Consider the following 23,723-nt stretch of genomic DNA (forward strand, 5'->3'; position numbering starts at 1 on the left):
CTCAGGCAGGAATGTCCTCCAAAATATCTTTAAGTAGTGATCATCCAGGCTTTTTATTTTTGTTTTTGGAAAATGTCCCGAGTATATCTCTTGGAAACAATGGATCACTGGATTCTACTTTCTAATCCATTTGTTTATTCTCTTGTTTTCTGTGGGTGAATTCATCACATTCACAGTTATGATTGTATTTCTAATTTCCTTATGTCCTATTGTATTTTTTCTTTCTTCCCCCATCCTCTCTTTACAAAGAATTAGAAAATCTGCTCATTCCTAGGAATGTATTAATTGAAGCATCCAGTTCCTATTCCTCTGCCCCTCCTCTCTTCACTAAACTCAAACACTAATTATGGCTTCCCTCTTTTGTTTTTAATCCCGACTTTATAACCTATCCCCCAAATCTGACATTTGTTTTGTATGTAATTATTCTCTTCTTGATTTTTCCCTGCCTTTTTTAAACTCCCTTCATCTTTTCAAATCCCTATTTTTCTGGAATTTAAGGTATTTTTACACCAAGTTTTGAATATGTTCAATTCTCCTTTGCCTGATTCAGATGAGAGCAAAATTCATGTAATACCTATCTCTGTCACTTTGCCTTCATATTTCTATATCTTTTTCACATACCCCAATTATATAAAATAGTAATTTTTCCTCTACTATATTCATTTTCTCTACCTCTTTTCCCCTCTTAACATGAATTTAAAAGAATAAAGCCACATCCAACCTTGTGTTTGTTGTACTTTACTGGATTCCTGTGTTTACATGTCAAAACGTTTACTCAGCTCAGCTCTGATCCTTTTTACCATGAATGTCTGAAAGACTTCTAATGTATTAATGGTCCATTTTTCCTTGTCAATTAGACTTATAGATAAGTTATTCTTGTTTATATTTTTTTTTGCCTTTTGGAACTTATTCCAAAGTTTTCACTTCTCTGGTACAGTTAGAGTAGGGTTTTGTAGGATCCTCACTGTGACTATTTGGCTCATGAGGTCTTGACTATAAGCTCCAGATTTTGCCTATGACTTTCCTAATATTGGAAGTTTGAGATTTCCTTCAGAAGATGACCAGTAGATTCTCTCTGTTTTCATTTTATTCTCTACTTCTACTAAACCTAAAGCAGTTTTCTTTTATGATGTGTGGAAATATGACAACATACAAGGTTTGTTTTTGTTTGATCACAAATTTTAGGAAGTCCAGTGATTTTAAAACTATTTATCTTTGATGTTTTTCCTGGTAAGTTGTTTTGAAAATAGATTTGTTATAAGAACAGCATTTCCATGATACAGCTTCTTTCTTTCATCAATATGAGGAGGCCTTACCTAAAAGAAGACAAAGATGCTTCTGGGATCTTACTGGTACCAGCTTCTATGACACCATTTCCTTCTCCACTATACCCACACCCCCTGACACAACCAATATGAAGAAACCTAGTATAAAGCTGCTCTTTGGACTTGAATGTTCCCAACTTCTCTATTCATAAGGACATAAAATGTTATCAGCTACAGGGAATCTAGGCCCTTCTAACTTGATGGATTTCTGAAGTCCATACAAATAATTTTACAATATCTTGATTACTAGATGTATGTCCATATGGAGATAAGAGAGGTTGCCTCTATAGATGCTAATTATCACTTTAACCTTGTTGCATATCTTTGTTGGGTTATGACAAAGTAAAATTCCTTATAGTAAATGTTCAGTGACTTCAAGTACCTCATTTCACTTTATTATCGAATCTTAACCAAGAGGATGCTAGCATTAAAGTTGTGCCTCTGAGAAGATTCTTTATATTTTCTTCCATTTGTTTAGTCCTCTGTCTTCCTTCTAGTATTTCTTGTTGTCTCATGATCTTTGAAATCAGATAGTTCTTTTTGTTTTCAGGAGCCCCATACTTTGGTAATGATTTCCACTTTCTGTTCTAAGTTGTTCTTTTTGTTTATTTTGTTTTGTTTTGTTTTGTTTTGTTTTTTCTCCTTCCAATTTTTCTTCCAAAGCTTTAATTTCAATTATAATTTCATTTATTAATTCTGATTTATTTTCTTCCACTCTTAGAGTTCTTGTGACCAAGCCATTCTTTTTTATTCTCTGATGAATTGCTTACAATTCTGTAAGTATGTTCTTCCTCTGGGTTTTTCTTGAGCTTTATGTTTATATATGTTTATATATTTCTTAATCCATAGCATTTCTTCATTGTTTCTTCTTTTGCTCATGTCTTTTGCTTCAGTTTTTATTAGAATTGATACTAGAGCCAGACTCAGCTTCCTCTTACACTCTTAAATGGTTTGGGCAGTCCTAGCTTGGTCTGTCTCCTCTATGGTCTGGATGACAAAACCATTACAATTCTAAATAGGGGACTAACAAATCCTTAGTGACATCCCTGGCTTCTTAGTCTATCACCTGTTGATCCAATTCAGCTTCTAATCTCCTCCCTCTCTCCATCACTTTTATCTTTATCTTCCACAAGGAGTTAGCTCTGTCCCCTAAAGAAGTTCTATTAGGTTTCATTAATTACTATAATTGCTGAGTAAAGACCTTCTGCAAAGCTCCCAATGTGCAAATCAGTACTGGGAATGCCCAAATGTTGTGCTCTCTTTGAGTGACCTCACAACAGCAATAGGTCCAGAACAGAGGGAGAGTCCACAGGTTTTGGAGGATGAACTTTTTGGCTTTCTTGACCACCAATCCTGAAGAATTTTAGGATATTGCTGCAATGTTGCAGGGAAAAGTGGTTGGTACTCTCTAGGAATGTTTCACATTTCCATCTTCACTGGAAGTATAGAACTCACATCTACATTTGGTCTGATCATGACAGGACTATTACTTCCCTAGTTCTAGATATGTTACCTCTCTTCATGTAGGTAAGATAGCATTAGCTTTATTGATGATCACATCATTTTATTGTTTCATATAGAGTTTATAGCCTACTAAAAAACTCTGATTTGGGAGTAGGAGAGATTCAAGTGCTGTCTAGCCATTCCTTCTCTTCTATTTCAAAAATTGATTTATTTTAACCCAAGGGGAAAACCATATGGCACGATGAATAGAATACCTTGGAGTCAAGAGCACTTAAATTCAAATCTTAGTTGTGTTATGGTGAGCAAGTCACTTAATCCTAATTGCCTTGCAATTTTCATATATATATATATATATATATATATATATATATATATATATATATATATATATATGTTTATACATATGCATGTGCATAGATTAACTCAAGTACATATAGCACTTGTTATCTAAACCTTTAAAGTCTCATCTCATCAGGTTCAGCCCAATATACTAGTAGTGATGTGGCACAATGGATCTGGAATCAAGAAAACCTAAGTTCAAATATAGCCTCAAATATTTATTAATCGTGTGACCTTGGAAGCCTCAGCTTCCTCATGTGTAAAAGAGGGGAAATAATAGCTCTTCTTGCAAAGGGTTGCCATTAGGATCAAATGAAATAATATTTGTAAAAAACTTCATACTTAATGAATGATTTTCCCCTTCTCAGTTATTTTTTTAGATTCAATAATATAGTCTAGCCCAATAGCCTAGACTGAAAAGATCTTAAATTCTGACTGTATATTCTTTCATTTCCAGCTTTCATTAGTAGATCTGAAACATTTCTCACCTATGCCTATATCCAAGCTGTTGATGGGACTGTTATCACAGAGCCCTTCACAGATCCCAGAGACATTCAACCGTAAAGATCTTTGTAAATTAACAACAAATTCTTAGTGACTGCTCTTTGAATCCAGCCATTTCACCAGTTCAAAATCCATCTAACTAACTTACTGCCTCACCTATTCCTCTACATCTCTCCACAAAAAGTAGCATGAGAAATTGTTACAAAAACGTTGCTGGGCATTTAGCTCTCTCTCTCCCCTTATATATCTGTGATAAATGATGCTATTCTTGGGGATGTTTCTGTGTTAGACCAGGGTCAAAGATCATGTTTCTTCAGAGTTCAAACCTAGTAAGTACCAGGATGGGAGCAGGGTATGATGAAGAATCTGGGTTTCAGACTCAGCCTAGAGCCACTTGTATGAATGGTATCAGTTGAATTTATTCCTAAGAAAAAGAATGCTCAATGGCAAACCCTTAAGGTAACAGCTCACTTCCTTCTTCAGTGTTTCATTGTTTGTTAAGGGCATGAATTCTGACACTGAAATGCAGCTTGCAATTTTCATTCACAAATAGAACCTGGAGTTTTTTCATTACTACAGAGCATTTCTGAAATTTGACCCCCTCCCTCTTGTGTCTGGGTGGATAAAAGTCATTGAAAAGTTCTCACTTCCTCCTTTTTTCTCCCTCACTCTTTCTACCAGTCCTTACAACAATAACACACACTGCTCCACAAATCAATTTTTAATTTACAGTCTCATAAAAGAGGAAAGATTTTCTTGACCAAATAGCATGTGCTGCATTTTCACCTATGATAATGGATTACCATCTTTATAACTGCAGATCCATCCATGGAAATTGGGGATGGAGAGGATGGCTGTTTTTGCCATTAGAATGGTATGTCATGTGAAAAGAACAATGCTCACCAGTGTTCTCTCTGTATTCAAGGTAAGAATTAAGAAAAATAGATGAAGGTACAAAGAAGACAGATTTAAGTTAATGTAAAGAAGCATAATCTGGCTGCCTTGGGTGGTAGTGAGTTCTCAGAACCAGAGATCACAGAGGTTATGGAAGAGAGTTTGGTTCACATACAGTTTGATCCCATCCAGAGACCAAATGCTTATAGGAGATCTGCCCGGGATGTCCCTCTGTCCCCTCTCCTGTGCTTGAAAGCTGATTTCAAATGCCCCCTTCTTTATGAAGCCTTCCTCCTTGCTCCTGGTTAAGAACCCTTCTTCGTCTGACCTCACACAGTACTATCAAGATGTTTCTGATGCATTTCTCATGAGACCAGGTGAAATGAATGACGACCATGTAGTACTACTGGCAGACACAAGTCTAGAACTCCAGTCTTCTAACTCACAATTTAACCAAGGCAAAAAGAGCCCCTCAAAACATATTTCGCTATATTTTTTGCCAGAAGTCATTTACTCAAAGTATGAGGGAGAAAAATAGGAGATCACCTGAGCATGATACTTACCCACCAACTGAGGTAGAGAAGAAGCTTCCCGATCCAGCATTATTGATCCCTTCTCCATGCATGTCCTCAGTTCAAATAAACTGTGCAAGGACAATGTGGCCACATGAGGTTTGCTCCATCTCTCTCCACCCTGCTCCACTTTCTCTTCAAACTTGATCCATCTAGGAGAAAGCAGACCAGTGAAAAGAAATTAAGGCTATGGGTACCCTAGGAAGGTTCCCTTCCAAATTCAAGCACCCACAAAATGTCCATTACAAAGGAATTTTAAATGTTTTCTTAGTACTCAAGGAATTAAACAGGAAAGAGGATATACAGAAAAACAAAACCAATATTCTTTAAACTACTTTTCTGTTCTCTGTCAGAAACTGAGGCAAAAAAAAAGGTAAAAAATTAGGAGAAAAAAAACTCTTTCTTTGAGGTATTATTCCACTACAAAATTATTTAAGGACCTTCTTTATGACCTTTTGTTATTATAACATTCAAGGATCAAATAAAGGAATTCTTATCTTCTACACATAGTATCCTACCTTCATACTAGTCTTCCACAATATGCTTGAAAAACTTATTAAAATTGGAATTCAACTTTGACTTTAGAGAAAAATTTTATGTAGGATGAAAACAGGTACAACACAAGGATCACAAAATTTATGTTTGTCTTCATAAGCATGTTAGAGACACTTTCAGATGGATGCTTTTCCTAATACTGTTCTCCAGCACACCATCATAAACAGGGCTATTCCTTTAAAATGGAGTGAAGTACAAACAACTTGGCTCTACCAGTCAAGCCAGAAGCACATCCAAGTCCAGGTGCATAAATAAAATATGTTTCTTTACCCTGTGGATCAACCCATTTAAATTTAGAGAGGTATATCAGTAAAATTTAGGGCCCAAAGTTTTTTTTTTCCTGCCACAGTAACTCATATAGAGTATCAACTAAGGCACAGAAGCCATGGTGGATGAGAAGATAATGGTGTCCAGTGGGATGCTGACCATGCAATTTTGGACACATATAGGAACATATCAATGAATGGCAAATATTTATTGGGTGCCTACTATGTGTCAAGCACTGTGCTAGGAGAGGGGGATTCAAATAGAATGAATGAAATTGTCACTGCTCACAAGTAGCTTATAAACTAATAGGAAAGACAATAAGTACTTGTGGTAGCATATATAGAAGAAATACAAAGAACTGGTTAGAGTCTTGAGGCATGGAGAACAATTAGAATGCTGTTGCAATAATCTAGGGAAAAGGAGGTGGTAGTTGAGGGAATAGAGATAAGAGGTGAGATCTGAGAGATGATATGGACGGAGATTTGGCAACTGGCTGATCATGTGGGACAAATAAAAGTGAAGAGTCGGGAATAGAACTGAGATGGGAAAGAGAGATGAGCTCTTTGGGGGCATTTGAGTTTATTCTAGGACATACACTTTGAAATATCAAATAGGCAATTTGTGGTGTGTGATTGCAGCTAGAGGAGAACTGAGGGTGCTAGATGTATGGATCTATCAGTCATCTGCATGACTCATTAAGTCTATGGGAGCTGATAAAGTCACTAAGAAAGTTTAGAGAGAGGGGTAAGGAACCTAGGACAGAGCCTTGGGGAGAACCCACAGTTAAGAGGACAAATATCTATCATAAATTTTGGTGTTTTTTTAAAATATTCATCTTGGTTCTTCAGGACTTCATGAATCCACATTTTTGTTGACATTGTTGTTTACTTCCTTACCCAACACAGATTGGAATGGAAAAACCCATACAAATAAAAATAAGAATTCTTGAAATGTTGTGGAATTCAAATAAATATTTTATATTAATAATAGTTCATCAGTTCATCAGCAATATTCCACCGCCCTTGTCTTTGTCCCAAATTTCCACAACTTCAGGACCTGGGCCATGTAGCAGTGTAGAATATATGGAGTGAGTGCTAGTGTGAGCCCTTGAAGATGGGCTTTTTCATGTTTTATTTTTATTTTTCTAGGATAAAAATTTACTTTAAAGTACCAGATTATAGCTTTACAAGAGAACTCTAGTTTATGTTTACTCTGTGGAGCACCTAATGGTCTATAAATGGTCTATAAAATGAGAACCATCCCCAAAATTATATATACATGTAAATTCTTACTTGATCCTCAAAATATCATTGTGTTGTGAATGTTATAATTATTCCAATTTTAGATGAGGAAATTGAGGCTCAGAGACACTAAGTGACCTAAATCTAATAAGATTTTAATGGAGAATTTGAATTCAGGTCTTCCTGACTCCAACTCAGTCGCATCCACTGCTGTTCCCCTGCTGAAATTTTTTCCCTTTTATTTTCAATCAATCAACCAACAAGCATCTGCTAGGTGCCAGACATTGTGTTAAGCACTGGGAATTAAAAAAAAAAAAACATCCCTGTCCTCAAGCAGCTTCCATTCTAATCAATATATTAATAACTATAAGAAATATACATACCAAAAGAAAGACATCCTCAGAGGAGAAGGCCCAAACATATGGGTAAATCAGCCCCCCAAAAATCACCCTATAAAAGCTGGTAGCTGAAGGAAGCCAGAGAGGCTGTAAGGCAGAAGTGAGTAGGGGAAGATGGACCAGGCAAAAGGGAACAGTAAATAGACTAGTATAAGTGGACCCTAAAGTATGGCATTTCCAGAAATCCAGCTGGGAACTTTTTTCTCCATGTCTATAGAAGTCCATCTGGCCCATAGAGCAATAGATCTGTGGTAAAGAAAACTGATTTTCCAATGGTCTACACATAAACTCTACAAAGAAATCTCTTGAAAGCTTACAAAAGTTTCCTTATTGTGTGAAATGTGCCACACTGAGAATGTATGGCAATACAGTAACAGAATGGAAAAGAGAAACTGAGCACACGTGAGGCTGGACATCCTGTCAAAAAAGGGTAAAAACAGTGCCATCTTCTCCTTCATGTTGGTCAAAAACAAACAAACAAACAAACAAAAAACAACAAAAAACAAACTTTTGCTTCTCTAACTCCAGGTCTTCCGTAAAGCACAAGAAAAGATTAAGGGGGTAAAAATCCTGTTTTTCTACATTCTTCACCCAGCAGTTTAATGATTGAAAAATGTTTACCTAGGAAAAAACTAAACACTCACCTAACTTGCTGGCCATAAGGACAAAGGTCAGAGATCAGAGGCAGCTCTGCCTAAGACACTATTCCCATTCTCCAGTACCCACCACCCTCCCCAGCTAATAACTATTAGAACATAACTGTAAAATGAGAATTCAACTCTAAAATCTCAGAGATATATAGAATTAGGGATCTGAATTGCTGAATTTCATAATAATGAAACTGAAATTAATAGTAATCTGAGACTGAACAAAGATGGTCAATATCATATGTATCATATACATCCCCTTCTATAAAAGGCAAGGGAGAAATGGAGATGGAGTGCAATCTCAGAAGTAAAATGACTTGGTTTCAAATTCTGTCTCAGGCACTCACTAGTTGTAAGTCCCTATTCTTGTCCCTTATTTCCTATTACTACTGTTCCCATTCAAAGAGGAATAGCCATGCCTAGGTTCATTGAGAGTTGTGTAGTTGGGGTAAATGAGTAGGCCTAGGAGATTTGTTGTTGCAATAAATAGAATTAGGGATATAAGAATAAGGGTTCATGACCAGCCAAGTTTATGATCTCCAATTTCTTCATCTATAAGATTACTTATTTCACAGGGAGATTCTAAGGCTCAAATGAGAAAATGTATAAAGAACTTTGCAAATCTTAAAGTGCTATATGAATGTAACAACATTATTCTTTCTGCTAATATCACTACCATCATTACTAGTAGTACTAGTACTACTGCTACTTCTACCATAACCATTACTACTATTGCCATTATTATAATACTATTGCTATTTCATCTGCTATTTTTACCACTACTATTATTACTATTACTGCATTTATTACTAATACTACCATTACTACAACTAATACTACTGATATCATATAAATGAAATATAAAACTACCAGAATGAAATCAAGTCAATCCCAAAGAAGTCAAGTCAAATCAACTAAGAACTGAAGATACAAAAAAAGGCAGAAAGACTGAAATCCTAAATTGAACAACTTCTGCTATTACTACTGTTGCTGCTACCATTACATAGTTATTACTACTAATAATACTACTATAGTTATGGAAATGAAGTAGATACTGCTAGAAAGTGGACAATAAAATCAAGTCATCAACAAGCATGTATTAAGTACCTATTGTGTCACTACCTATACTAAGAGCTGAAGATACAAAGAATGCCCCAAAAATTAACCCTATAGTAATATTTGGGTATTGCCCTTTCTCAAGACAATGAGTAAAAATCATAACTCTCATTTACATAATGTGATGAAGAAGGCAAACATTTTAATCCCTATTTTATCCCACAAGGAAACTAGGATTCCAAAGGTTAATTTATCCAAGGTCATACAGCTAGTAAAGAAAAAAATCAAGATTCTAACCTAACTCTCCAATTTCCCAACAAATCATGAATATCTTGTCTTCTCTCTTTCTTAATAATCCTCAGTACTTAATCCATTGCCTAGCACACAAGAGGTGCTTAATAAATGCTTTTAGGTTGACTGACTCCCAACTTCACTGCTATTTCCACTATACAAGACTACCTCAAAGAAACCTATAATAAATTGTCTAAAACAGGAGTTCTTAACCATTTTCTATATCTTAGACCCTTTTGGCAGTGTCAACTGAAGTCTAAGGACGCTTTCTCTGAAGAGTCTTTTTAAATGCATAAATTAAAATGCATAGGATTACAAAGGAAGTCAATGATATTAAAACATATGAATCAACATATTGAAAATTTTAAATTCAGACTCCAGGATAAGAACACTTTGACCTAGAGGTTAAAAAAGCAGATTTTCCTCATGTCAGAGGTTCCTTTATACTTAGCTGCCTTTTTCATCAGAGTAAAAATTCCACAAGATTCAGAAAGAATCCTCAATACCTCAAACCTGGCCCTCTTGCTCAAAAACTGAAAGCGGCAGATGGAGGTTAGATGCAGTAAAGTTGACCTGATACTATGATTTTTTTCCTGAAAGAATAATAATTAAAGCACAGGGATTGTGACATTCGTCATTATTTTTCTTAACTAGAAACAAAAATGTTGGTGTTTAAAAAGCAAAAAAAAAAAAAAAAAAAAAAAAAAAAAGTTTGTCTCAATTTTTTACTTTTGTTAGTTTAGATTCTTTATACTTTATTTCAGACTTGCTCTTGAAATCTAGGATGATTTTAAACCTATAAATATCAAATGGGTCATCCTTGCCCTGGTTCCACAATTTATTATTTCAAAGAATGCATCGAAGGTCTCTTTAAAAAAAAAAAAAAAAAAAAAGTACAGTGATTCAGTGGTGTTTTAGAGAGAAATTTTCTTAATGTTATATTTTAGGGAAAGAACTGAATATGATTCAAAGCATTTGGTGTCCAAGGATTAATAATAGAGGGCAGTGGGCCTGTCTGGGGGAGAGAACTGAGTGGAGGGGCTAAGGCATCTCAATTTCACTGACAGCTAACTATTTTGCTACCTGTCATCCATGTGTGGGAAAGCCTTGAGGGAAAGAAACAGAATTTGATTTGCAAATTCTATTTTGTTGCATCTATTTTCCCTCTTTGTGGTGTTATTTCAGTTTTTAAAAATAGTTGCTCCCATCTTTGCTAAATAAATATATCCTTTATGGATTATTCACTGCTTCCTCTTAGATAGACTGCATGGCTGCATAGTGTGGTGGTTAGAGAGCTGTCCTCAAAGCTAAAATATGCTTTCAAGATTCCCCTTTGATACATAATGGCTTTGTGAGCTTGGACAAATGCCTTAATTTCATGATGCTTTAGCAATTCTCTAAATAAATTAGAGAGAAGGTACCAACTTGCTTTGTTTAGGTAATTTCCTCAATCCTGGAATTCCTTATGTCAATGAAATAACAGGTTCAGCCCCTATCCCTATTTATTTCTGTTTGTGTTTTATATGATAACAATAACAATAATAGATATTATTGATATAACACTATGTTCTAGGCACTGTACTAAAGCTTTTCAATTATTATTTCACTTGACTCTCACAACAACCTTGAGAGATAGATCCTATTATTATGCCCGTTTTACAGAGGAGGAAACAGAGGCAAATACAGATTAAAGTGATTTGCCCAAGGTCATCTAGCTAGTGAATATTTGAGACTAGATTTGAGCAGGTCAAGCAATGTTTGAGGCTGGATTTCAAAAATGGTCTTTCTGAACACACACACACGGGCTGGTTTGAAAATTTCAAATTGTCCTAATTCATGAATTAAGTTTCTGGCAATCATGCCAAAGATTTTCACTGGAAAAGAGTCACTTTTCTTGACCCACTTTTCTTATCGCTCCAAGCCCTCTCTCATTCAAGTTAACATCCTCTTCTTGACTTCCCAACACCAAAGTACCATCTTTTTCTCTTGTAAGAAAATGCTAATAATTCAGCAGTTACTTAAGTGGCTGCTATTAGGACACATCTTTTAAAAAAAGGATTTGATACTTCAAGAGCCCAGAAATACTCTAGAATTGTACCAGTTGAATGAATATTTTTATTTCATATAATAATAATAAATATTTTATTATTTATTAATTTTTATTTCATGAATTTTCCCCTTGTGACAGTTTTCACTGAGAATATTTGGTTTGTATTCTATAAGGTAAGCATTTTGTACTTTCAGTGAAAAGTTTTCCCAAGAATCACAATGGTTTTTATTAAAAGTAACATATATACTTGCTCTGGACCTGAGATTTTACTAGTAAAGTGAACTCCCAATGAGAAAGTTCCCTCTACCAATTGGGATCAGTAACTCCTGAAATTTAGTAGCTTTAAGAGTTGCCTGGTATACTGAGGAATAAAGTAACCTGCTTGGATCACGCCTACCTCACGCACCAGATACAGGTCTTGAACCCAACAACAGTAGTTTACAAAAAAAATAACTTTTAGAAAAATAGAAGGCTAATCTAGAAATCATACACTATCAGCTGACTTGTGTTTCTGACCCCTCTGTATTTATACAACCCTCCAGCGCAATATTCTGCTGTAGACAGAAAATAGCCTTTTGAAGTCTCAGTACCAGACAGGTCCTTAGAATATAAATTCTAATTCTATGTCACATATAATTAATGTAATGCCTAACACACAAGATTCAGTAAACCGTTAATAATAATGAAAATAATATCATTCCCGTGACATTAAAAGGATGAAAGACACTTTAACATGTTTGGTAGATTGTCTAGGGGTATTTGTGGATGGTTAATCACAAAAACTGGGAGGTTCTAAAGCCAATTTCATTGAGGGATGGCAATCTAATAGCATAGGTGGCAATGACCTGAAAAAAAAAATATTCAGAGAAATGGAAAATTTTCATTGCATTTGAATTCAATCAGTCAACAAGTTCTAATTAGAAGCTTTAATTGGACCAAGTGAGATGGTTCACGTTGGTGCTTCTTTCTCCTGGAGGAGTCTGAAGCTGATGAACCACTTGAGCTCATGAGTTTAGGGTTCCGAATCTGAGTTTTGAGTGAGGCCATTGGGTGTCTAAGCTATGTCTGGCACCAATATGGGGAGCTCCTGTGTAGAGAGTGAGACCAGGCTTTCTAAGAAGGAGCAAACCAGCTCAGGTCAGAAAAATAGAACAAGTTAAAGCTCCTCAGCCAAATCTAATTCAGATGATCTCATTGGTCAGTCTTCAAGAACTAAGGATGTGGGGCAGCTAAGTGGCACAGTGGATAGAGCACCAGCCCTGAAGTCAAAAGGACCTGAGTTCAAATCTGCTCCCAGACACTTAATGCTTCCTAGTTGTATGTGTGACTCTGGGCAAGTCACTTAACCCTGATTATCTCAGCAAAAAAAAAAAAAAAAAAAACTAAGGATGAACAACAACAATTCATACCAGAATTGGACCCATGAGTGCATTTCAAATGCTACATGGGATAGGAGACCTATTTACATTAATCAATAAGTAAGCTAAATAAATAACTGGAAATAAGTTGTGAGCATATTTTCTTCTGTTATTAAAAACTAGCTAAAATCTTTCATTGCAGAGCATATTAAAAAGCCATTATTCTGTTTGTATGGCAATTACCACATATTCTCAATAAGAAGTCTATGTTTCCTCAAATCTCAGTACTTATTAGATAACAAAGAAATTATTTGCTAAATAATATTAGGGTGTTTCCCCCTGATGTTATATAATTACAATGTGGCCATATCTAGAGGTAAGCCCAAAAGGAAAATAAATATTTATCTCAAGGTCTCAGAATGACTTTGATAAAGTATCTCCCATTTTAAAGCACATCAAGGGTCTGCCAACCAAATAGATTTTCACTAATATGTTCAAAACAGGGACCATTGGGCATTTTTGAGCTTTACAAATTAGCAAGCATATGATAAAATATAATTAAGAAAATTCAAGGCCTCTAATTTTATATTGTGATTCATTTTATAATGAATCATAATTCAAATTGTGATTTATAATGGAAATTTGCAATTTATAATGGAAAACAGACTTGATCTTTCTTTGTACAAGAACAAAATCCAACCACATGATAAAATTTTTATAATGTATTATGTGCCAACCAGTTAGTGCCTCATTAAACCCAACATGGAAGCCAATACTGGTTTGCTAATGGGTCAATGCTGTTTTTAAGAATTTTTGAATTTTCAAGTTTAGTATGGCAAGAAATACTGCAAAACATTAACTTACATGCAATGTGTCATGTACATAATTAATTATATTGATTTGCCTTCATCTCTTTTGGAGAAATCATTTGAGCTAAAGTTTTTTGCCAAAAACTACCACAGACCTTTTATTATCTGGTATAGAAAAAAAATAGTGTATGTTTATGAGAGGGATGTGTGTACAAAAAGAGAGACAGAGAGAGACAGAGATAGAGAGAAGCAGAGACAGAGACAGAGAAAGAGGCAGATCTGGTTCCCCTCACTTGCAGTAAGTTAACCCATTCTGCCTAAATAAATGCTTTGATTGTAGTTTTCATTTCTAAGCAAGATATGTGAAAGTTTACACTGATGATAATAGCAAACCCAAAAATTATCATGTAGCTTAAAAAATCCAAACCTTGACAAAAGAACAATAGCTAGTTTATAACACTAGCAATTTGGAACTAATCACAAAGTTGTTAACTATCATTGCTATTAATGGATGCTTTTTTTTTCTCAGAGAAAGTATTCAAAAGAAATGGATAGAAACTGCAAAAAATAGACTGGATTTCAGGAGAAACTTCTTAATGCTTATAGTTCTCCATAAAGAGAATAGCTTCTGCAAGGAGATAGTGAGCTCCCCCATCACTGAAGGTGTCCAAACACAGGCAGAATGATGACTTTGCTTTTGAGAGTACTGTTGTTTCTACACAAGTTGACTAGACAGATTCTAAGGTTCTATTATGTAAGTTCAATGGAGAAGTACAAACAATGCTGCTAATTACAGATGCCATTTGTTCCAGACTCTGCAGACCAACCCAATCCATGACTGGAGCTTGGCAAGAGTCCAACTAGAGTCACAATTTACAACTTTATATTTGGATGGCTTCATTAAGGTCCTGATGCTTTAAGACCTACTCATTTAAGAGGTTATTAGAATTCAGAAAGGAGATGAGTTCAAGACACAGATTGAGACATTCTTTTTCAGATAGTCACTAGGGAAATTTGTTTTGCTTAACTAAGCATATTTGCTAAAAAAAAGAATTTTGTTCTTTATTTATTCCAGGGTAAAAGGCAAAGGTCAGAGGGAGAGAAAAATAAATGTATGTTAATTATCGCTATTTAAAAAATGGAAAACAAATTAAACCTTTAAAGGGAAATGGAAAAATAATTAAATTAAATAAATCAGAAACACTAGCTTTAAAAAAAAAAAAAGAGTTCTTTATGGATGACTTTAACCCATAAATAAAACAAGACCAAACTTTGTTTCTGTTTCCTTTATGTTATCTAGACCACCTTGAAAAATTTTCTGAGCCACAGATATTTCTCCAACAGTACTAAATTAGTTAATTACAATTAATGTCACTTCACTGAGTACCTAGAAAATTCTAATGACCTGACACTGAAATAGTAAAATATTTAAAAGAGGGACATCTATGGATCAAGGGAATTCACAGAACTCTCGTGTTAAATACCTCTTGTCCATTCCTCTATAAATGCCCTATTAGATTTAACTTCAAAAATGCTACCAGATTTCTCCTGTCTTACTGACTTTCCTTTTTTTTTTTTATACAAAAAAAGTAGAAACACAGAAGCGGATAGAACTTCAGAAGTTATCCTGACCCATAAATAGTTTTCTGGTTCTTGACTTTATAACAAGGTTGAGCTTCCCAACAGTTAAACAAGAACATTCCAGAGCCTTAGAGACCTCCTTTCTTACTGTCTCTTTCTTGTTGGTCCTGCCCATTCTCCTTATTGTTGGACTCCAGCAATCACCAGCATGATCAAGCATATCCCACAAAAGAAGCAGTGTTGTGGTTTAATGTGGACTTTTCTTGGCAAGATCAAATCTAAATAAAAAACACATCATTTTTTAAGGGCCCTTAACTTAGTCATGGTTACTCTGAATTATTGACTAGTTTAAAATATTGACTAGGTTGAAATCAACTGAATTATAGAAGTGGTTGTTGAAGAGATTAACACTATAAAGAAAAACATATTTGCTAGCAGTGACTCTGAAAAAGTTACTTAGCCCTTTCAGCCTCAGTTTTTTTCAGCTACAAAAGGAAGCAGTTTGACTCAATGACCTCTAAAGTTCATTCTAGCTCTCAACTAAAAGGAACTGGTTATTAAAATTATATTGAAGGCATTTTTATACAGAAAACAGCAAATAATCAGGATTTAATTTATTACTTTTCATTGTTTTTGTAATTTTTTGATTTATTTGATTATGTAGCACATTGCTGGGCCTGAAGTTGGGACAGCTAAGTTCAAATCAAACTTCAGACACTTAACTAGTTGTATAGCCTATGGCAAATCATTTAACACTATTTACCTCAGTTTCCTCATCTGTAAAAATAAGCCAGCAAAGAAAATGGAAAATCACTCCAGTACCTTTGCCCAAAAGAAAACCCAAATGTGGCCACAACTGAAACAACAGCAACAATTTAAGAAAGTAATCGGGGAAAATGCTAATAATACATATTAAACTTAAAAGTGCCTACATTTTTTTTTGTTAAACATATACCAATGTACTCCAATGTCTCAGTTGATCTCAAGTTGTTTAAAGAAGAATGGAGAATTGTTGGGCTTCACAAATGGGTCAGAGTTCATTCTTATGCTAACACTTCACTCTTACCTAGAAAAATGAAAGGTTAGGATGGATTCTCTCTAAACTACATTCCAACTTCAAGATTAGAAAGTTTAAAATAATCTGAGTTGGCGAGGACCCCAGATATCATCAAGCCAAATTCATACCAAATTCTCCCTAAATTCCACAAAGCTAGGAATTAGAAGAGATTTGGTTTAGGAATGAGAGGGGAAATTATTTTCATACCCAGAAAGTTAGATTTCCCAGAATCAGAATATCATATAAATAAAGTGGCAAAGCTTGTTAAAAATAACAAGAATAGGATATTCTCAAGAGGAATTTATTATAGGAAAGAAAAATGAAAAGCCAGGTCTGACTTTCTCTGGCATTTTCATAATCAAGTTCTGATATAAGGAAGGGTAGGTTTGAAATCTAGATTCCTCCAATTCTTCCTTTGCAACAACAACGACAACAACAAAAATTTGGTTCTGCACATATATATATTGTATCTAGGATATACTATAACATACTTAAAATGTATAGGAATGCCTGCCATCTAGGGGAGGGGGGGGAGGGAAGGAGGGGAAAATTCGGAACAGAAGGGAATGCAAGGGATAATGTTGTAAACAATTACCTATGCATATGTACTATCAAAAAATGTTATAATTATTAAATTAATAATAAAATATTTTTTTAAAAAAGAAATCTAGATTCCTTCTCTAACTTGTTACATGATCTGCAGAGGGAAACTCTATTCTGAGTTCTGTGTCTGGTCCACTACGTGACCTGTCCTGGCAACAATTTGTTTTCCTTAGTTCTCCATCTAGAAAATGGATGAGAAATTACAAGAGTAATAGTGGCTGTCTATTCATATTCTTAAGAAAATCACATTAAGAATATTTATTTTTAATGTAGTCACTATATTTCATCTTAAGCTTTCTTCCTTCCTTCCTTCCTTCCTTTCTCCTTTTCCTTCAACACAGACTACTGATTGTCTATTCTATTGTTAAAAATAACGGTATTAACATCCAAAAATGCAAATTCTTTAGGATAAGCAAGTAGGCAAGAATGAATTCCTAGTAAAAACATTTTTGCTCCCTAACCAATTAGAATTGTATAGCAACTCCACATTTCCATGAGCAGAGTTCACATATAACATGGTTATCAATTATTTGAAGGCACGGGAAACAAAACTAAGTCTAGTCTGCTGCCAGGAGGAATATCTAAATTACTGGATGAAATTCAAATGAAATTGGATAAAGCTGGAATCCGAAAAACCAGTTGAGACTGGTTAAAATATTGAAAAATCCAATGAAATAAAAGTTAAGGGGGATAAATGCAAAGATCCACTCTTGGGCTCAAGAAACAAATTTCACAAATATAAGATGAGTGAGGTTCAATTAGGCAACAGTTCATTTGAAAGAGATCTGGAGGTTTGAATGACCTCAGAATAAGTCCTAAATACAATATGGATACATCAATACATCAAAACTAACAAAGTTACATTAAGGAGAGTATAGCACACAGAATTAGAAAAATAATGATACTGCTATACTATATGGTCCATTTGAACCTGAAATCCAGGGTTTTCAGTTCTGGGTGCTCTTTTGAGAAGATCAAGGCAAGGCAACAAACACTTATTATATGCCTATTATGTGCCAGGAAATACCAAAAAAAAAAAGCAAAAACAAATTCCTATTCTCAAGGAAGGGTACTCACAACCTGGAAAATCCTGAAAACATGGGTGACTGTGATTGATAGTGAGGACCTGAAGACTATGTCACAAAAGAAAGGACTGGTAATGTTTAGTCTGCAAAAATGAAGACTCAGTGTCTATATGTAGGCAGGAAGAGAGGGATGTTAAATGAGAGCTGTGTTTCAATATTTGAAGGGTTTTTCCTCTCCACAGAGAAAAAGCAATGGGTGGAAGCTATAGGGAGGGTGATTTTGCCTGGATACAAGGAAAACTTCCTAACAGCAGCAGCAGCAACAAATTTGTACAGCACGTTACTGTTTCTAAGCACCTTACAAATATTATATTATCCTCAGAATAGTCCTGGAAGGTAGATACTATTATCCTCATTTTTATAGTTGAGAAACAGAGGAGGACACAAGTAGCAAGTGTCTGAGGTTGGGGGTGAATTCAGATCTTCCTGACATGAGTTACAGTGTCTTATGCACTACGGAGCCACCTAATGGTCTATAAAATGAGAAGCATCCCCAAAATAACCATTTGAAGCACTCAAGAGAAGAATGAGTGGCCATTTATTAGGGGAATGTTTAGGGAGCTGACTTGCATTTGGGACTTATTCTGAGCTCATTCAAATCAGTACTGGTTGGACTAAATGACCTTTGAGATCTAATTCTGAGATCATGGGATTCTGTAGCCCTTTCTAAAGAGAAAATTATAACTGACATTTCAAATCCAGACAAAAATACGCAAATTGCACTTCACCATTAGGCACACCAATAATATTACAAGGCCCAATGTAAAACCCAAATAAATCCTATCTTCTGGATAGATGAATTACATCAACTTAATTCTTTATTTTTATACCAGAGGGAGATAGATAGATAGATAGATAGATAGATAGATAGATAGATAGATACTGAGATATTGAGAAATAAGATCAGATAGATGGATAGATAGGCATATAGACAGACAGATAGAAATAGAGAAACAGATAGATGGAGAGAGAGAGAGAGAAAGATACAGAGAGAGAAACAAACAGATAGACAGACAGACAGACAGAGAATGCACCTCCATATATGTAGCTATATCCATATCCCCAACTATCTAGGCAGCTTGGTAGCACAGTTGATAGGGTGCTGAGCCTGAATTCAGGAAGACGGGGCTAAATCTAATCTCAGATACTAGTTGTGTGATCCTGGGCAAGTCACTTAGTCCTTTTTGCTTCAGTTTCCTCATCTGTAAAATGAGCTGGAGAAGGAAATAGTATCTTGTTCTCTTTGTCCTAGATGGGAGTAACCACTTCAGTATCTTTAACAAGAAGAACCCCAAATGGGTCAAAAAATCAGACATGACTGAAAACAATTAAACAACCAATGTGTGTGTGTGTGTGTGTGTGTGTGTGTGTGTGTGTGTGTGTGTGTGTATAAATGTAAAAATAAATATAAATAGGTGTATATATAAAATGTGCTTTTACATACACATTGTTGTTGTTTAGTGATTTCAATCATGTCCTACTCTGTTTGTGGATCCCTTTTGGGGGTCTTCTTGAGTGATTTGCCATTTCCTTCTCCATTACATTGTATAGGTGAAGAAATTGAGATAAACAGGGTTAAGGAATGCCTAGGCTCACACAACTACTACGTGTCTGAGGTCAAATTTGAACTCAGGTCCTCCAGATTCCAGGTCTCATGTTCTATTCACTGCACCTCCTAGCTACTCTGAACAATATACATACACATACACTCTATTTGAACTAGAGAGGCAGGGAACAGTTTTCCTACAGGCAGCTATTTTTGAGAATATATTTTATGAAGTGAAATTTAAAGAATGTAAAGAAAAGGCAGGTATGTCAGGGAAAGTGACAAGAGAAGAGATCATGAAACTAGTTCCTCTAATGAGGGGGGAAAATAAAGCAGAAGAAAAGGCCATCATTACCTATTCCCTCACTTATTTTAAGAGCCTCCTAAATGGCCTCTCGGCCACCTATCCATCTTCCTTTGAGCTGCCAAACTCATCGTCCTAATGTACAAGAGTTGATATCTTCAAAGGGCACTTCAGTGCAATAGACCATGGAAGTTTGCAAAACACTTTATACTCATTATTTCATGTGATTTAATATAAAGTAGAAACTTCTTAGCCTGACATTCAAGTCCTTCTACAAGCCGTCTTTAGATTAACATTATTAAGGCTCTTTATAACCAAAGTGGGCCAGTAGCTTCCCCTAATTTTATCCAACCCTCCCTTGTCCCCATGTCTTTTTGCCTGGACCACATTCCTCCCACGTTTTCTCTTCCTTCACAGCCAATTTCAAGTAACACTTGCTACAGTTGCCACTTGCCTTCCTTTTATCCCAAGCTCTAAGTTCTCTCTCATCTTAGTTTTTAATGACACTTTGGGGGTTTTTTTGTTTTGTTGTTTGTTTTTTTTTTTAGTTTTCTGCTTTGCCAATCACATTTAACTTCATATCATTTTTATTTGTGAATGTATCTACTAGACATATTCGTGTCCACGAAATTGTAAGCCTTAGAGGGCATAAAATAACAATTTTTAAGCAGTCCTTAAAATTGAAATCCCTTGTATGTATAGAAGACTGCTGATTATGGTTGTGATTTCCTTGGTTTAGGGAGCCCCCAGGGAAGGAAATTTCCTCCCTCACTAAAGATCAACATCATTTCAGCAACTTAGAGTGTTAGTGGAGTTGCCCAGAACATGGGATTCAGTGGCTTTTCCAAGGTCACACTGCCAATATATGTCAAAGATGGGACTTGAACTCAGTTCTTCCTGACTTCAAAACCAGCTCTCTATCCAACATCTAGGCAGGTAGGTGGTACAATGGTTAAAGCACAGGATCTGAAGTCAAGATCTAAATTCAATCTTGACACCAGGCACTTAATAGTATGATATCAAGCAAGTCATTTAATTTCTGCCTCAGTTTCTTCATCTTTAAAATGAGTCTAATAATAACACCTACGCTCTCTCTGGAGTTATTAGGAGATAAAAATGAGATCATATTTATAGGGTATTTTGCAAATATTATAGCACTATTTAAATGTAATTGTTATTACATGGTGCTACCCCTTACTGAAAGTTGAAAAGGCTTTTAATTAAAGATGGAATAGGAAATAGCAGGGCAGGAGTAAGTTTTGAGGATTTTGATGAATCAAAAATCTCTCTTCAACTAGTTTAGTGAATGATCAAAAGGATCAAACTCACCAAATATGCTACAGAAAGTATTCACAGATTGATGGAGGAAGACTTATTAGACTTCATTGGAAATGTATAGTGCAGGGTCACTCTCCTCATGGGACAGAAGAACAGAACCAACAACTACATGGTTTTTTTTCCATAACACAAAATTCAGAGGATATACCAGAATCCATATAAAATATAAATCATAACACAACAGGTTCTGTTGTCACTTTAGAGGAGAAATACATTATTTATATTACATCCTTTTTCAACATATTCAAATATTTGAAGAAAACCTAGTTACTATAACTAAAGAAGGTTTTGAGCATGCTCACTTTATGGATTCAGATTGAGAATAGATAGATGATTTTAAAGTCCAACCTTCTCATTTTATGCATAAGGAAACTGAAATTCATAGAGATGAAATGACTTGCCAAAACTTACACCAACAGTAAAAGCCAAAAATCAGGATTTCAATCTAGGTCCTCTGTACAGATTTCCTGTACCTGATACCAAGAGCAAGTTAGGAAAATATAGAAAGTTTGAAAAATTCCCAATACCTAAGCAAATACCACTCCCTACCAAAAATTTCAAGAGTCCACCTTATTATTAGTTAAATTCAGAATTATGGCTGCTATACTCATACAATCAGTTGACTGCTATCTTTCTCAGGGTTGCTTGTAAAAGAATAAACACTCAATTCTTCTATGTATTTGGTTAAAGTTTACCTGAATGTATACTGTGCAAAGGATTACAAATTAATTCCTCATAGGTTCTAGAAAGGTAATGACACCCAGTGACCAGGAGGAGTATGGAAAAGCTGAAGACCTGAGCCTTGCTGGACTGGCCGATTTCTTTGTCTTTCATTTTTCTCTTCACTAAAACAGAGTAAAGTCCTGAAGAATTCCTTAATTCAGACTTGGGTGCTGGAGACTTTGATCTTATTATAAATTGACATTATTGAGGCAGATAAAGCATTCCATGAGGGAGACATCATTCCCAAGTATCTGGTAATAGAGCACAATAGGGTTTCTCTGTGATCACAATGCCTGCCATGGGTCTGGGGGGAGGGAATGCTACGTTTTTGTGGATGGGGTTATGTGAGGTCTTACATCTCACAGTTCTAATTTGACAAGTATTTAAGCACCAACATGTTTCAGGAACTGTGCTGGGATAGAGAGAGGAAACCTAAACCATTCCTCCTTAGAAACAAGTACAGATAGAGAGAAATATAGATAGATCTACCTATCTATATCTATAGATATAGTAGAAACAAGTACAACTTTAGGTATAGATAAGCCAATTTATATAGATATAGTAGAAGCAAGTGCAGATATAAATACTGATAGGTATATCTATACCTATATAGTATATCCTTTTCTATATACTACATTGTTATATATTTATACCTATGTAGTAGAAACAAATACAAATAGATATAAATACATTTGCATATATCATCTATATATATATGCATATGTATATATAAAATAAATAGTAATACATATATATGTACAAACATTATATACATATGCATACATTATTTACATATACATATACATGTGGGTGCATGTATTTATGAATTGTATATATTTCTACACACATATAAAAATGTACTAAAATACAGACAAAGTGACTTCCCAGGAAGTGAGGATCAGGAAAAACCTCTTCTAGGAGGTAACACCCAGCTAAGCCTTAAAGAACATGAGGGATTCTGAGAAGCCAAGGGAAAAAGAAATGATATCCCAGGCTTGCCAAGGGTGCGGAATGACATGTGTCTCTTATACAAAGGAAGAGATGAAATGTTGACCATGGGGAAGTCCCAGTAAGCTGGTTAGACTGGAATGAAAGGTTAATGACGGGGAGATTGTTGGGACATCCTGTAATTAGCTTAGAGTCAAATTTTAAAGGGAATTTCTATTTAAAACTATAAGCAGTAGATACCCACTGAAGTTTTCTGAGGGAGGGGGACACAGTCAGATCTACACTACAGGTATCAATTTGGCAGCTTTTTGGAGCAGGAGAAGGTGAGGGGGGAAAAAAAGATGCAGGAAAAATCATCTTAATAGTCCAGTTTAGCAAAAGAGCGAAAGGAGGAAGAGAGATGCGGAAGGTATTAAGAAGGTAAAAATGACAACGTGGAGGTTGATGAGTTCACCAAGAAAGGGAAGAGGTCAGGGGTACAGCCACTCACAGGGGATGGGGTGCAGAGAATGATTCTGCTCAGGAGATGGAGAAAGGCCATTCAGATGGGCCAGAAGGGGACCACAACAGAGCAAGGGAAAAGAGCTAAGGATAAGAGAATAGACAGTGGGGGGAAGGGTCTCAAATACAAGGATATCAAATTCTACAGAGAGAATAAGAAATTGGGCTGAGAAATGAATAAAGAGAATATGATTGACATAAGCCCTGCTAATAGATAGAGTTGTGAAAAAGGCCTCAGGTCTAATAGGATTCCCACTCTTCCCAGAA

General features: G+C 35.4%; 1 protein-coding gene across 2 annotated transcripts in view; it reads right to left on the reverse strand.

The window, feature by feature from the left end:
• SLC4A4 (solute carrier family 4 member 4) overlaps nt 1-23,723 on the reverse strand; it is a 379,308-nt gene that overhangs the window by 200,229 nt on the left and 155,356 nt on the right. For both annotated transcript variants that reach the window (XM_074274439.1, XM_074274438.1), the window contains exon 5: nt 5,090-5,250. In XM_074274439.1, coding sequence (XP_074130540.1) covers nt 5,090-5,250 — 161 coding nt within the window. The remainder of the gene's footprint in view (nt 1-5,089; nt 5,251-23,723) is intronic.

Source organism: Sminthopsis crassicaudata, chromosome 6, assembly GCF_048593235.1.
Source record: "Sminthopsis crassicaudata isolate SCR6 chromosome 6, ASM4859323v1, whole genome shotgun sequence".
Taxonomy (NCBI): Eukaryota; Metazoa; Chordata; class Mammalia; order Dasyuromorphia; family Dasyuridae; genus Sminthopsis; species Sminthopsis crassicaudata.